The sequence below is a fragment of the Malurus melanocephalus genome, unplaced genomic scaffold (assembly GCF_030028575.1).
Source record: "Malurus melanocephalus ecotype Western Australia unplaced genomic scaffold, MMel_1.1 scaffold_549, whole genome shotgun sequence".
In the NCBI taxonomy this organism is placed as follows: Eukaryota; Metazoa; Chordata; class Aves; order Passeriformes; family Maluridae; genus Malurus; species Malurus melanocephalus.
The window spans coordinates 329,685-342,741 of NW_026623781.1; the positions used below are offsets into that span (position 1 = coordinate 329,685).

A 13,057-nucleotide genomic window follows, 5' to 3' on the forward strand; every position below is an offset into this window, starting at 1 on the left:
GTTYTCTCCCAGGTTCTGTTGTCCCCAATGCAAAACCTTCCCCATCTACCCCTGACTGGAGTAGTTCAAGTACAGACAACCATATTAATCAAGGATCAGCCTTGACTTCGGGAAAAGGAATTGTGACAAGTGAAGGACAAGGTATGTTTTGATGTGCTTGACTAATATGAAAATATGGAGAATCTAGCTGATGATACCTCTCTTCTAAATGCTTCAGTATATATTGGGAATTCATTTGAAAGCACAAAAAAAAAAGAACATTGCCATTGCTTGCCTTTTAAAATTGTCTCCTTCTCTCAACAATAGCTGAAGGAGAAACTTTTTTACGAGACAAAGAGAAGAAGGTGCGTCCATTCTCCATGTTTGACTCTGTGGACCAGTCTGCTGGGCTGGGCACCCTGAGGAAAAACCAGAGCAGCGAGGATCTCCTGCGGGAGGCACAGGTATGCAGGGTACCTGGGCTTACCCACAGCTCTTTTTCTATGGCTGGCAGAAAGCTCTGAAAAGTATTSAGGTCAGCTTTTAAAATAACTACTTTTGAAGATGAAAATCTCTTAGGCTTTTAATGGCAGTTGGTCCTCAAAATCATTCTCAACAGTCACTTTGATGAAAATCTACATTTTGGTTTATTACATAAAAACAACTGTATTACTTATACTAGTGTCTGTATGTATTTTTCCCCCCAAAGATCCAAAGAGGCATTTGCATGGTTTGGTTGTTTGTTGGTTTGTTTGTTTTGTTTTGTTTTTTTTTTAATCATTTTCACACTTGTTTCCCTCTTTAATGCAACTATGTCCTTCAAATATTTGATAGGAGCAAGAGTTCCCATCTAAATTTTGTCATGAGGGCACAATTTCATCAGGTAGGGGTGAGGTAGCTGACAACTGAGGATGACAAGTGCTTAGTTGGGGAGCAACCTCTTGCCAGCTGTCTCTGGTATCTCTAGAGAAATTACTGCGCCCTGCCATTGCTCCTGTTTTAAACATAGCTGTTACAGAAAGAATTAAAAGAGAATAGGCTCAAAGTGCATACCAACAACAGTGATGATAAAATGTTTCAAGAAGTTTCTTCTTGTTTTCAGTGGTGTAAATATTATTGCAGCAGCAGTAGAAGATACTTATGTGTCATTCTTTGAGGCTCTTTGGTCCTTCACACCAGAACTTCTAAATAATTTTTTACTGTTTTATCCTAATGAAATTCTTTTGTCTTTCAGACAACCAATAAAAATGTAACCAAGGTCCCACCGCCTGTCCCCACGAAACCAAAACAGATAAACTTGCCTTACTTTGGTCAAGCCAGTCATCTGCAATCTGCGGATACAAAGCTGGATGGAAACCCGCAGAAGCTGCCTTTGACTATTGCAGCTATGGGGAACAAACAAAAGCCAGGGGCACAGCAGCCTTCCCATCCTTCTCAGCAGATACAGCAACGAATTTCAGTGCCTCCTGCAGGTTCTTCCTCTAGCCAGGATCAAATTCTTCCTTCCTCCAAACAGGAGAGTCCCCCAGCAGCAGCTGTGAGACCTTTTACTCCTCAGCCATCCAAAGAGACTTCACTGCCACCATTTCGAAAGCCTCAGACAGTGGCTGCAAGTTCCATTTACAGCATGTACACCCAACAGCAGACTCCTGGGAAGAACTTCCAGCAGGCAGTGCAGAGTGCTTTGACGAGGGCACAGACCAGAGGACCACACTTCTCAAGTGGTAAGCATGTGGCTCTCTCCCTCTCTTCTGCCTGATAGACCTCAGATGTTCTTTCCACCTGACCTTTTTGCATGAAGCTGTTCCTCAGGGGAATTAAGTGGATGAGGGCAGCTGTAAGAATTTTAGGTGTATCTTCCACACTCTTTAAGAGTGTTAATAAAAAGTGCAGAGTATCTGTTTTGCATTTGCAAGATAACTAATGGTAAATCTGGTTACCAGGTTAGTTCTATTCAGTTGTTTGTATTMTGCTTTTTTTGCCCCTAAGGAATGCACAACCTTATTCACCTTTCTTCTTTCTTGTTCTTCTCTCGTTGATCAAATATTCACACATTTCTCCCCCCCACCCCTCTGAACTGCTCCACAGTGTATGGCAAGCCCGTGATGGCAGGAGCTGGGGTGCAGAATCAGCTGCCACAGACAGAGAACATCTACTCCAACCTRCAGGGCAAGCCAGGCAGTCCAGAGCCTGAGATGGAAACAGCAGCCTCTGCTCATGAGAACCACGAAACAGAGCGGATACCCCGTCCCCTGAGCCCCACCAAACTGCTGCCCTTCTTATCCAACCCCTACCGCAACCAGAGCGATGCCGACCTGGAAGCACTACGGAAAAAGCTCTCCAATGCCCCCAGACCACTGAAGAAACGCAGCTCTATTACTGAGCCAGAGGGCCCTAATGGCCCCAACATTCAGAAGCTGTTGTATCAGAGGACCACTCTGGCTGCAATGGAGACTATCTCAGCTCCGTCACATCCCTCCAAACAGACGGCATCAGCTGCCAGTCCTGAAAGCCCAGTCGAAATCCCAAATCCCTATCTAAGCACAGAATCAGAAAAAGAAACAGCTGCTTCCATGCCAGAACCAGCTATTGCTGAGGAGGCAGAAACCACAGCAGCAGATCAGAGTGAAGCTGCTCTTCCCCCCGTACCTTTGGACACTGTACCTGAGGCTGTRTCAGACAGTGATGAACTCACGCAGATGAAACCAGAAGAACCAAACCTAGAAGCTCCACTGCCACTGGAGGTGTACATGGAAGAATATCCTCCATACCCACCACCTCCCTATCCATCAGGGGAACCAGAGAGTTTGGGAGAGGACTCGTTCAATATGAGGCCTCCTGAAATTACTGGACAGTTTTCCTTGCCTCCTGTAAGTATTAGTTAGCTTTCAACTGGRGTGCCCTGTCAGTAAATAATTTCAAATGCTGCCATAAACCCCGTKCATTGTGTTGTAGAGCTTGAGCAGATGTGGGAGAACACTCACGCAGTCTAGAAGTCTCTCTATGGGTATCTGTTCTATTTGTGTGGTGCTCTAATCTCCAGACTGCATGACAGTAATGAAAAGTCTCTGTTGTCCATGGAATTTATGACATAATGAAAAATTTCAAATGGCATAAAAAATAGTAAAATTCTTCAGAGCTGCAAAGAACATTCCTTATAAAAAATCTGCATATATCCAGTTTTTCTTTTTAAGGGAAATTAAGGCTGGTTTTTTTTTTTTTTCCTTGAGGTACAGATACAAATTTCACAAACGTTTCCCATTATTGCTAATAGGAGCTGGAAACTAATGTTCTTAATCCTGGATTGCATTTGTTTATCTGAAAGTGCTTGCTTGAAAAATATGGAGGAACAGATTTCTTTAGTTTTTGCTTTAAAAACTCATTTGTAGACATCAGGTGTTATTTCTTCTACTGTATGTTTCCTGAATTTCTTTGGAACCTGATTTAACATCTGTCTACTATCACATTGCATCAAGTAAAGTCTCTTGAGCCTAAGAGGAGGCAGCATTTTTACCATTTTATTTTGCAAGTTTGTGTCTGTGTGTGTGGCATGATGTTATTTCACTGTTGTAGAACAGAAATACTTAATATTTTCAGTTTCCCAAAGATTTTCTTATAAATCCTATCATGAATACAGTTTTGATAACTTGATACATAAGTGTTTTTTTCCTCTATCACTTCAGAGCAAAGGAGTTAAAGCTTTTAGCGTGCTTTTTAACTTTGTAATCTGTGCATGGAGTAAACATTGCATGTTATCATGCTTTAATGATTTTGTTCTTTCTCCCTTTTACAAAGAAACTTTAGTGGCAGGATTTCCTGAATTGTAAGATTCATTTCTGCTTGATTTTGTAATATTTCTGCAATGCTGAGAGACAACCAGCCCAACTTCTTGACTTCATGTTTAAATCTGTGTGTTGTTGTGCCAGGCTCACTCTTGAAAAAGCTTGCACTTTTGGTATTATGTATAAATCTATAGGCAGAAGAGTATTTCATGGGAATCTCTACTTATATATCTTATCTCCACATGTTTGCTCTTGCAGAATAGGAGTAATTTCTATTCATCTTTGCCTGGACATCTGTCAGAAATTTACATACTCTGTGAATGGTCTTATTGCTGCTGCCCAGCCAGCTGGGCGGGTGCTGAGCTAATGCAAGCATGTTCCCTAAAGGAAAGGGTACAAACTCAGCTATAGAAATATTTAATTTCCAGTATCAAGGAGAACATCTAAAGCAGTTCTACACTGGGTTCTATATTCTTTCCAAAACCATTTKCTATCACTGTTTGCTCCTGCTAACCACTGCTAAACTTAAAGTGGTGTACTTTGTGGAGCGTGCTGCTTGGTTTTTCTAACATCTGTGAGAGTTAATGGTAAAATCATCCAAACAACAAGAAGACATTGCATCTTTACTTGTTCTTCAGGGATTTGATAGTTTCACTTTGTTGATGTTTGATTAAGGTGACTTGTGTATGAGAGTTGAATAGTGACCYTGTCTAGATATAAAGGCAGAGCTCTGTCATAACATGCCTAATCTAATATATTCATTATGTGTTTGGGGAAAGTACTATAAATTTAGTATTAAACACTGCTTTGATTGGTCATTTCTGCTGTCATTCCCAAATAAGCAGYTTTGTATTCTTGTTCTTTCCAGGAACAAAGTGCCTGTAACTTGTGTTACCTTTTCACAGGGGAAGAGGACGAACTTGCGTAAGACTGGCTCYGAGAGGATTGGGCATGGAATGAGAGTGAAATTCAATCCCCTGGCATTGCTTCTGGATTCATCTTTGGAGGGGGAGTTTGACCTTGTGCAGAGAATAATTTATGAGGTACAAATGCTAAATTGTAGGATAAGGGGTTTCAGTCCTTGTTGAAACTGGGATATTGTAGCTTTTCTGGACTAGTGCAGAACCTAGATATGCTGTTGAGGAGATAGGWCCTAACAGCTCATAAATGATCATACCTGGAGGCTGATTTTAAGTACTTTAAATCCATAGTGTTTTTTTTGTACAAGTATAAATTTGCAGGACAACTGTTTCTCATTTATTATGTAGTGTTTCATTCCCTGTCTGGCATGTTATCAGATAATTTGATAGGCAATATCTATGTGAACTTTGCTCATAGTTAAATAGTCATCTATCAGAAATYTGTTAAAAGTACATTTAGCAAGTTATCAAGGTACATTTTCTCTGAACCGCACTGTTAAAGGGAGACTGCAAGCTTATATGTGAGTCTTGTTGCAAAATTGGTGGGGGTTGTAGTCTTCTGCCTATTGCTCATGTCCTTCCTAGAAATATATCACAAATTCATATTTCAGAATAAGACAAATTACTTTTATATGAGAATACGTGTTTACTCTAGAGAGTTTCACCTGAATGTGATTGGTTCCTTTCTGGCTGGCCAGGTGGAAGATCCCAGCATGCCCAATGATGAAGGAATTACTGCACTGCACAACGCTGTATGTGCTGGGCACACGGAAATCGTGAAGTTCCTGGTGCAGTTTGGGGTGAACGTGAACGCTGCAGACAGTGATGGATGGTAAGGATTTCATTAAGTGGTTCTTTATGAATGTTCTCTACAAGAGCCACGACTTGGGAGCTGCTGCAGGTCCTTCAGAATGTCCCTTGCTTTGCTCCTGCTGAGCTGCCAATGAGTTTTCCAAAGCAGAGCAACAGCAGTTCTCTGAGAGGCATCATATGTGACTGTGCAAAGGGGAAAATAGGGAATTATGGTGATATTCTCTGTATGAAAAAAAATTTATAAGGATGGACACATTTATGAGGAAATTGCTGTTTCTTTGAGATATTGAAGACAGCTTATATTGAGCCTTATGCTCAATGTCCTYTCCGTGAGATAGCCTATAACTTAACCCTGCTCTGGGCAGTATCTAGCCCTGCAAACTCTCCTCAGTTCTTTGTCCAATACTCACAACTAAAAAACAAAAGGTGGAAAACCACAATGTACAAACTAACTTTGCAACTGATAATGGKTTACAAATCCTTTCTACAAATAGCTAGGGAGGTTATTTGTAGAATGCTGGTGCAGGGAGTACTGATTTTACTGTTATATCTGCCTGTAACAGAAGTGAGGCCTAAGACTGAATWAAGGTGCTTTTTGCTCCTTCGACCTCAGTGGTTATCCCAATTTACCTGCACTTGTCACAAAGTCAAATCTTGAAGTAATTATCTAGATTTCAAGAGGCATGATGTCAGAAAGATTTCTGARTGAGTTTTTTAATATTGATTAATTTTTGAATTTATAGTGCCTTAATGAATGTTCTTAAAATGTGAATAGATTATAGAAAGGTAGCCTAACTAGAGATCTGTACAGAAACATAGCTCTAAGGCTCAAGCAGCCCTTGGTGGAGCTGCTGTTATCTGTGGAAAGCAATTTCTCTTGACATGCCCGGTTAAGTGCTGTGCTGGGAAGCCCTCAGCAGGGCAGGGCTGTTTGCTCCCAGGGCTCTGAGTGCTCCRTGAGCAGTGGGAGTGAAGAGCCATCCTTTTGTCTCTGCCTTGCAGGACCCCTTTGCACTGTGCAGCTTCCTGCAACAACGTGCAGGTCTGCAAGTTCCTGGTGGAGTCGGGGGCAGCTGTCTTTGCCATGACCTACAGTGACATGCAGACGGCTGCGGACAAGTGCGAGGAGATGGAGGAAGGCTACACCCAGTGCTCCCAGTTCTTGTATGGTGAGTGTCATTCCTGAGTCCTGGAGTGTGCCAGGGGCTGCCCAGTCTATTTGTGCATGAGGAGGGGTAAGTTGAACGCTCAGGTTGTGTGCTCGTGCCTCACCTTCCTCTTGGAAAGAGAGAGGTTTTGGCCAGCTTTCTGTCACAGAATGGGTTCTATGGAGACTGATTTCATAAAATTAATTTCCCTACATTAAAAGCTTTGAGTGAAGCATGTGYATTGACAGATACGCCAGTGCAAGGTGGCAGTTAGGTGAACCCTGCCTGTACATAAGTACTTCTTTTACATAAACACAAAGGTGGTAGGGATATGTCAGTAGGCAGTTCATAGCTATTACTCGCTGTCTTTAAGTGAGCAGTGTTTCCTAATGTGCACCTTAGAACCAGAAAAGGTATTGCCAAGTTCCTGCCTTGATGGAGGTTAGTAAGCACTGAATTTGACTTTACCTTCCTGACTTTTCTTTGCTTGCATTTAAAAAGAAATCCCGTATTAAATTTAGATTTTATTCAAATAGTCAGGCTACAGAGATATTATCTTTTAACGGAGAGAATGAATTCCCCCTAGGGTGTGATGAGTATTAGTCAATGGGGTTTTACATTACTTTACTGTATGTTTTGTGTGTAATGAGGTTTTAAATTACTTTTCTCTTGTTTTGTATGTAGCTCATGTCCCCGTGGCACCTACCAGCTGGTGTGTCATCTCTCTGTAAGAGGTTAGAGTAACAGCAATGTAACACAGCAGAAAAAGCTGTAAAACTGCCTTTCTGCTTTGGTGGCACAGGCGCGATATGAGTTTCTCTAAGCTGCTCAGCCAGCAGATTTCAAAACAGTCTGTCCAGCTGTCCTCACTAAGCTTGAAAACTGTGTCTCTTGGTGCCAAATATGTATTTTTCACTATAAATGGATGAAGCMTTTTTAACTGGCATGAAAATTTGTAGGCTAAGCAAAATTCCTTTTGGTTTTGTRTCCAGACTCCAAGGGAGGTCATCAGCACCAAATACCCAAGGAAGATTGTAGGACTAGATAAATAGYATTTTGTCTAATATTTTAAACTGATTTTAACTCAGATATGAGTTAAGAGATGGTGTCTWTGTGTATCTATCAAGARCAGCTCTTGAGGCATTTCTTTCAGKAATTTGTGTAATTCTTAAATTYGGGYAAATTGYCCRTGAGATCCTGTGGAAAGGAGGTCCACGGTCTCATTATATACAGCATGAARGAATACATGTTCATGTATTGTTGTTCATGGAGGTTTTTTATGACCTGCCATCTGGTGATCTCACTTGATACTCTGTTTTTTTTTTTTTTTTTTTTTTTTTTGGACCTTTTTGTTTTTTTTTTTTTTTTTTTTTTTGTTGAGTTTGGGACCTTTTTGTGTTATACTTTTTGATGGCTTCCTGAAAGGACTGTAAGACTTTGGCCTATTGCCAGTTTTCCAGATTGAAAGGACTTGATTTGAGCAGATGCTTCCTTTAGCAGATAAAAATCCTATACAGTAGATTGTAATAGGTACATGATGAAAGGGGAAATGGCAAGTTTTGGGATGCAGTGTGCTCTTTGCTCCTGAAGATACCAAAACCAAACAAAAAATCCCAGTAGGATTCAGTATTTTAAAATAATTGCCTGAGAGAAAATCAACTGATATASAAACTAAGATACCTTTTCCATTTTCTTCTTGGAGGCTGAGGAATGTGTACAGAAAGATTCTTATCTCTGGATACAGCTGTAAAATAAGCACATTCTAAATAACACTGCAGGGTGTATGTGATTACTCTGAAACACCTTAGTCCAGAAATGATTTAACAGAAGTGTGTTTCTGAAGGCAGTGTTTAAAACAGAAAAATAAAAATAGTGTTAGAAATTAAGAACTGCTGAGAWAAGTGTTTGAGTCAACCAAAAGCAGCTGGAGAGTAGCAGGCAAGTCTTTTATGTATGGGTTTGAGATACAACTTATTTTAAAGTTCAGAAATAAAATGACCCAGGTGGCAAATGACAGCTCAGGCATCAATGTGACAATGGTGGCCAACCTAAGCAGGTATTTTTATCTCCCTTAGACAGAAAGRAATTACCATTGGACTATGAGTACAAAAAGTGGTTTTTGCTCAACACTTAGGTCTAGAAAGCATGAAGACAAAAATAAAATCTTTTATCAATCAGTGTTGCTCTTCCAATTTACCTTGTATTTTCTGAACTTGTGTGAGGAAGAAATCTGTCTGCTCTAAGTAAGTTCATGAAGCCACYTCTTCTAGGGCCATCTCTSATTAGGCAMCAATGTGCCTGGTTGGTAGGAATTKTTATTTGGKTTTTTTTCCTTGGACTGCTCTCCAGGGAAAGGAGTCTTCAGTCCTGTTGTCCTTTTTATTTATTTATTTTYTTTTCAATCTAGCTGCTCTGTGTTTTCAATGTTKCAGGAGTGCAGGAAAAGATGGGGATAATGAACAAAGGAGTGATATATGGACTCTGGGATTATGAGGCTCAGAATGATGATGAGCTGTCCATGAAGGAAGGAGACTGCATGACAATCCTGCGGCGGGAGGATGAGGAAGAGATTGAGTGGTGGTGGGCACGGCTGAAYGACAAGGAAGGCTACGTGCCCCGAAACCTGCTAGGGGTGAGTCCTGCATACTTCCTGAGCCAAAAAAACCCCACCCCAGTATGTGGAGTGTGCACAGCATTGTATTCTTGTTTTATCTCTTGCATCTAATTTAAGAGTCAAGAGGAAGGAGTTGACATTCTCCATGTGTTCATTTAGGGAGTTGAATACCTTGGCAGAGTGGGTTAACTCCCTCTGTTCAAGGCACTTGATTAATGAGTGCATAAACAACATGTATCACCACCCTGCTATGCATAGCAAGCCCTRATACTAACCTTGCCTCACCATCTCAGAGGGAAAAACCCCTTTTATCCAAACATGACATATAAAGAGGATTTTCTTGAGCATGTTTTCAGGCACATGGTAGTTTTTGAGGCTGTCCTGAGCAGGGCCAGAAGTTKGGCTCAGTGATCCATGGGGAGTYACTTCYAACTCAGGAYATTTTATGATTCTTTGAGAACAAAACTAGTTTTCCATCTTTCAAAAAAGTGATTTACTGGCACAAAGGGCCTTCAGAACTGAAACTTGTTTGAAGACTGACTCATGAGGCATCTTCTGATCCARGGAGATAAACACTGCAAAAATCCAGGTTATCTTTTTTTCAATGTTGAAAATGGATTACATTGCYCAATAGAGGCAGATCTTTGTTTTCTCCTATGCTTTTCAAGTAAAATTTAACCGTATATCCAAGGCCTTACATGAATAGCTGCTTCTTCTCATCACCTTTTGCACTGCCTCTTTCATTAAAAAACAACTGTGTACAAATAAGATACTTTCAATTATGTCCTGTATTTYTCCTCATAGCTGAGTTGCTAGAAAATTATGGCAGATGGACATATATATGAAAATTCCATTAAGCTTTTTTCTACATTCTAGTTGCCCTTGTGCTGGAGATAAGAGGTTCTCCAAGATAAACCACTGTGAATTTTAGCTGATTGATGTATGATGCTTGAAAGAGGCTGAGCCTCCTTCCTCGTACAGATAATCCTTACTTTTAAAATGGTTGGATTTTGCAGAAGGACTCTATCTRATGCAAAATCAGTTTTCATTTCTRTATCATTTCCAGGTCAGGCCTACAYAYCATGRAMTGTAAAATCCTCCCTAACAYAGCACTTCTGCTCAGTTTTTTCCCATTGAAAGWAAACATTTCTAAATTGAGAGCAGCCATCAGCCCTGCACAGTAAGGTCAAAACTGCAGCTTTTTTATTTTTGCCTGCCCCAGGGTAAATTGTGCATGTGCTGCTTGTTTATAAGCTTGTGCATTCAGCCAGAGCACAGGTGTGTAAGAGCACAAGGAGCATCTGTGCTTCTAGAAGAAAAAAGCACAAGGCAGCACAGCTTGAACTGGGGATCAYGATTTACCCTTGTAAGCACAACACAATCCCAACAGAATCTTTGGGGAAAACTGCACAGTATTTATCAGCTGTGACACTCCTGTGTGTCTGGTGCTGCCACTGAGACATCGTGTGGTTATTYACCTCTTAATATAGCAACTGGAATKTAGGCTATGATGTTCACCAAAGAGGAAAATGTTTGGTAGATTAATATATTCGTAAGTCTTATTTTTATGATCATTGCTTTATTCTTTTGCAGTCAGGTGTRCTGAATAAAAACAAGGATTAAATTATCTGTATTAGTGCTCTACCTTTCTTAGTGATACCCTAGCTCTCTAAGCCAGTAAGATCAGGTAATACTGTCAAAGTCTTATAAACACTGTCAGGTGTTATGATGCTGTAACTGGCTGACTTCAACTCTGTGAGTGGTGAAATYACAGCAGGCTGAGACAGACCTTGTGGTGAAATCATAACAGGCTGAGACAGACCTTGGGGTGAAGTTGYTGGCATTCTTTGAGAAAAGAAGAAAGCCAGAGTCTGGTTGAAGAGAGAAGAGGACATCTTTGAGGAGAGCTTTAAATGAGCAAACCTGAAAAGATGTGATGTAGACATGATTGCCATTTAGAGAACAGAGGAGTCATCTCTCCTAACTTARTGCAGTGTATCCTCCTATTTTCATGTGCCAGTGGCCATGCATTTCAGAACAGTAGCTGTTCCCAAAGCCCTTCCATGTGGGAACCAAGAGCACCCCAGGCCTCTTGTCCCTGCTGTGTGCTGTCCCAAGCTGTGTCCTGTCAGTTGTCCCCTGTAGTCCTATGTGTGTGGCCAGCACGTGTGAGCAGCAGGTGGCCCAAGGGCCCCAGGYTGGCAGGTGCCAATTTACTGCTGGGCAGGTAATGAATGGAATGGCCACCCACTGTCCACAGCTCCACCCGTTCCATGGTCCTTCTGCAGACAGATGTTTCCAGCTTGCCCAAAGCTGCACTTCTGCMAAAGCTGATAGGCACTGAGAGAGAAGAGATGTGACTTTAACACTTCTTTGGTCCCATTTATAAAACAGGGAACAATCCCTCAGTTCACTGAATGCAGAAATCTCTTGACTTGCAAAGCTTCATGCTTTTCCTGGCCTGCCCATTTGGGTAGAGCTGAAAGTGCTTAGTCATGGTGCTGTTTGTTCTATACCTTCTTCCTTTGTGCTGACATGATTGATACTTTTTTAAGCTTGCTTAAGACTGCTAAATTGATATTTCTCAGTGCCCTGGGTGTTTTTTATAACCATGCTTTTGCTAGATTACATTAGAATTGTAACACCAAAGAGAGGGGTTTTTTTTTGTTTGTTCCTTTGTTTTTTCTTTTTTAAAAAGTAATCTTTTAAAGTACTAAAATTTTAAACCTCRTTTCTGTTTTACCCTCAGCTGTATCCGAGGATTAAACCTAGACAAAGAAGCCTGGCATGAAATAGTACAGAASCCAGATTCTTGAAGTACTAATCGTGGATAACTTACAGAAAAAGAAAGTCCATTTTGTGTTGGTTCCAATATCATGAGACTTATTTCAATGACAATGTAATTTGAAAGCTATGAAGAATGTGCTTTGAAAACAAATGAAGGATTGATGCATTAGCAAATGGATGAGGGCATTGTACAAGATGAAATAATGCTTACAATCTAATGAAATTCTGCTGCCTTTGGTCAAATCAAGCCATTATGTTCAAGTACCCACTTGGCTTTCTTCAAACATGGCAGAAGAGAATTTCACTTTTTTCTGCGTTAAATACAAGGACCTTTTGAATTTGCCATTGAAGGAATCATCGTGAAACAGACAATTTGGCTTTGTCCAAATTTATCCCGAGGCTTTTTCCAGATGGGAGAAATTAAACTATGTGCACAGCACCCAACTGCTTATTGCTGGAAGCAGAATGTTTGTTAGAAAGAAGTAAAACTGAAGTGCATCTGAAGAGTGATAACCACATGACCAATCCATTAAGCAATAACTTTAAAAAAAGCTGTAGCATCTTAGAAATTCTATGTATTCAAAATATTATGTGCTGTAACAAATGTAGTTTTAGATTCCTCTTTTTACAAAGAGCCTCATGTATTTATTGTATTTTGTACTTTGAAGACTAARTGTAGAAACTTTCTGTAGTCCTTGACAACTTACTTGTTTTTATTCCACTTGTTTACTCCACCATTAAACTTTTGTCTTCTCTTAAACTTTAACTCTGGGTATTTTAATGGCAATTTTTATTTAAAAATGTTAGCAGTAAGAGACACTGCTGCTCTACATTACACTAACCTTCAACTACTTTCTGTACTAAACTAAATCCCTCCTTCCCCATCCATTCAAGGTAGTTTTTCTGCATTTAAAATGAAGCTGAATCTGTTAGTTGCACATAACCTTTGTTAACCTTGAAAGCAAAGGGACATACATAAGAAGAAAAGACTTGGTACAAAAATTGTCCAAATAA

At 40.4% G+C, this 13,057-nt stretch overlaps 1 protein-coding gene across 1 annotated transcript in view; it reads left to right on the forward strand.

The window, feature by feature from the left end:
* The window catches only part of TP53BP2 (tumor protein p53 binding protein 2), a 49,270-nt gene extending 36,461 nt beyond the window's left edge, over window positions 1-12,809 (forward strand). Inside the window, exons 10-18 of the mRNA XM_057382099.1 lie at window positions 13-141; window positions 307-443; window positions 1,214-1,703; window positions 2,068-2,849; window positions 4,667-4,804; window positions 5,380-5,513; window positions 6,497-6,663; window positions 9,075-9,274; window positions 12,006-12,809. Coding sequence (XP_057238082.1) covers window positions 13-141; window positions 307-443; window positions 1,214-1,703; window positions 2,068-2,849; window positions 4,667-4,804; window positions 5,380-5,513; window positions 6,497-6,663; window positions 9,075-9,274; window positions 12,006-12,047 — 2,219 coding nt within the window. The 3' untranslated portion in view covers window positions 12,048-12,809. The remainder of the gene's footprint in view (window positions 1-12; window positions 142-306; window positions 444-1,213; window positions 1,704-2,067; window positions 2,850-4,666; window positions 4,805-5,379; window positions 5,514-6,496; window positions 6,664-9,074; window positions 9,275-12,005) is intronic.
* The last annotated feature ends 248 nt before the right edge of the window (window positions 12,810-13,057 follow it).